The sequence below is a fragment of the Etheostoma cragini genome, unplaced genomic scaffold, assembly GCF_013103735.1.
Source record: "Etheostoma cragini isolate CJK2018 unplaced genomic scaffold, CSU_Ecrag_1.0 ScbMSFa_335, whole genome shotgun sequence".
Classification (NCBI taxonomy): domain Eukaryota; kingdom Metazoa; phylum Chordata; class Actinopteri; order Perciformes; family Percidae; genus Etheostoma; species Etheostoma cragini.
The window spans coordinates 1-3,251 of NW_023267609.1; the positions used below are offsets into that span (position 1 = coordinate 1).

Below are 3,251 nucleotides of genomic sequence, written 5' to 3' on the forward strand. Positions count from 1 at the left end.
AGATATGCTGCTCTATACACGCTAAAAGTAGTGATTATTTACATGGAGTCTGGTGGGTTTGGTGATGGTGATTTCTGTGTCATGTTAAACTAAAAGGATCTTCCTCTTTAACTAAAAGGTCTATCTCTGTAGGGAGAACCATAGTCCGATTCACTGAATGTCTTTCTTCCCCCCCCCCCCTTCAATATGTTTCAGGAGACATAACGTATACATTCCCAAGTTCTCCATCAAGACTTCCTACAACCTGAACGATGTGCTGTCAGAAATGGGAATGACGGACATGTTCGGTGATCGTGCGAATCTGAGAGGCATTTCAGAGGAGCAGGGACTGTCCGTCTCAGACGTAAGGAACAGAATAAGTTTTATTATTTCACTGTTTCCTCTCGTAGTTTTTACAAATCAAAAAAGTTAACTGAAAACTTTTTAGCAACTCACGTCACACTTTCAGTATCTATGACAACCACTACGGTCAGAAACATTGTGCCAAAATATGAACAATAACGTCGCTGTCAACGGGCTTATCTGCTAATATCAGCCACTGACCGTCCAGCAAATAGAATACCGTAGGGTAGCATTACCTTGTAAATGTGTGTATTTATATATCTTTTCCAGTCTTAAAAGTGCTCAAAGCACTTTTACATCATACAGGAAACATTCACCATCTCACACATCTACACACCTGCTCATCAGATACACACTCACACACACATCTACACACCTGCTCATCAGATACACACTCACAAACACATCTACACACCTGCTCATCAGATACACACTCACACACACATCTACACACCTGCTCATCAGATACACACTCACACACACATCTACACACCTGCTCATCAGATACACACACTCACCTACTCATCAGATACACACTCACACACACATCTACACACCTGCTCATCAGATACACACTCACACACATCTACTCATCAGATACACACTCACACACATCTACACACCTGCTCATCAGATACACACTCACACTCATTCACACTCCGATGAGCAGCACCGGGGGCAACTGAGGGTTCAGTGTCTTGCCCAAGGACACCTCGACAACGACTGCAGGGGCGGGGATCGAACCACCAACCTTCCGATTGGTAGACAACCGCTCTACCACTGAGCCACAGCCGCACCTTGACACCATCCAGCAAATAGACGGCACCGTAGGGAGGTTACCTGAAACCGGTGATTTAACGTCATCTCTCATGTTACATCCAGTTTAAAGGGCCCATATCGGGGTAAAAAATCCCTTTTTCTGGGTTTTGGGGGGTTATTTTGTGTCTCTGGTGTTTCCACACGCACACACACTTGGAAAACCCGGGCTAGGGTTAACCTAACCGTGGGGCTAGGGTTAACCCGTTCTCAATGGAACAACACTAGTTTTTAGACAGGAAAACACCACTTCCTGTCCCGGTCCTGCAGGCATCACATGGAGCGGTTGTGCGCCCAGCGGTGTGTGCGTAGCGGGGTAACCACGTGCGTCTGCCTGGTCCTGATGCGTCTCACTCTGCGTTGCAGGTCGTCCACAAAGCGACCCTGGACGTGGACGAGGCCGGCGCCACCGCCGCCGCCGCCACCGGCATCGGCATCACGCTGATGTCCTTCCGCCACGTCCCGGTGCTGAAGCTCAACCGTCCGTTCATGGTCCTCGTCACTGAACGCAACACGGAGAAGATCCTCTTCATGGGCAAGATCCTCAACCCGACCCTCTGATGGTCTCTCTGGGTCCCGCTCAGCTGGGCAGCTCATAGCTCATATATAAAGGAGCCAGAGAAACCTTGTTGTCTCTTGCTTTACTGGGGGGGGGGGGGGGGGGGGGGGGGGCTCTGGGCTCCTCCGCCAGCTCATCACCCAATGATTAACAACACAGTGTGTAGCTAGAGTGAAAATACACAACGTCGTAAAATTAGGATTAAGACAGACTATAGTAGAATATATAGACATATTTGTGTGCCTGCGTGTGTGTGTGTGTGTGTGTGTGTGGGTGTGTGTGTGTGTCTTTGTCTGTTAGTGTGTGTGTATGTATGTTTGTCTAGTGTGTGTGTATCAGAATCAGAAATACTTTATTGAACCCCGAAGGGAAACTCTGTGTTGCAGTTGCACAAATATTATAAATAGCGTAGAAATACAAGAAATAAAGAAATATAAGGAATTAGATCTGTACGGTATTTACATAAAGGAATGTTATTATACATTATTTACATAATTAACTTAATTAAGGAAGTATGTATGTTTGTCTAGTGTGTGTGTGGGTGTGTGTGTGTGTGTGTGTATGGATGCCTCTGTGTGTGTATGTGGCCATGTGTGTGTATGTGTATGTGTGTGTCTGTGTGTACATGTAAGAATATATGAACAGGAAGTCTCATAAGTGAAATTACATTATCTTTGTTTCTCATCATATAAGAGAAAATAACATTACTTTATAAAAATGCAATCCAACACAATCAAACCTTTTTTAACATGAATGTTATGGTTCATTTCACTCAATAAAAGCTCCATACATTTATTATTTATTATTATTTACACATTTATAAAAAATCATTTGAAAACAGCTGTGGATGCTCGCCTGTGTCTGAGCTGCAGTTTCCTCCTGCGCCTGTTGGGGGCAGCACCGCGTCTGTTCTGCAGGAAACATTGAATGTCACGAAGAAGACGTTTGTCGCGTTTTGATTGGACGGCTGTGAGTGTGGCTCAGACATGGCCGACACCGCCGGAGAGGGAGCGACAGCAGGATCCTTTTTTAACAAAGAGAGAATAAAATACAGCCCCGAGGAGGAGGCCCGGCTCGAGAGGCAGCACTTCTGGAGGATAATCGATGCGTTTCGATTCTACAGGTACGTTCACTTCTTTAATGTGACGTACGAGCCACGTAGCGGCAGTTTGGGTGAATAAAGGATGGTGTTAGCATGAAATATGGACACCGACGGACCGATAACCGCCGTTAACCTTAAGATAACGTTAGTTTAACGTGAAATATGAACACTAACGGTCAGATAACGGCCGTTAAGGTTAAAATAACGTTAGTTTATCATTAAATATGAACACTAACGGACAGATAACGGCCGTTAAGGTTAAAATAACGTTAGTTTATCATTAAATATGAACACTAACGGACAGATAACGGCCGTAAACGTTAAGATTACGTTAGTTTAACGTGAAATATGAATACTAACGGTCAGATAACGGCCGTTAACGTTAAGATAACGTTAGTTTAATTTGAAATATGAACACTAACGGTCAGATAA

General features: G+C 44.6%; 1 protein-coding gene across 1 annotated transcript; it reads left to right on the top strand.

The window, feature by feature from the left end:
• Positions 1–142: 142 nt before the first annotated feature.
• LOC117940807 (alpha-1-antitrypsin homolog) lies at positions 143–1,786 on the top strand. Its single transcript, XM_034865952.1, has 2 exons — positions 143–343; positions 1,525–1,786. The coding sequence occupies exons 1-2, from the start codon at positions 158–160 to the stop codon at positions 1,717–1,719; spliced, it is 381 nt and encodes a 126-aa protein (XP_034721843.1). The 5' UTR covers positions 143–157; the 3' UTR covers positions 1,720–1,786.
• The last annotated feature ends 1,465 nt before the right edge of the window (positions 1,787–3,251 follow it).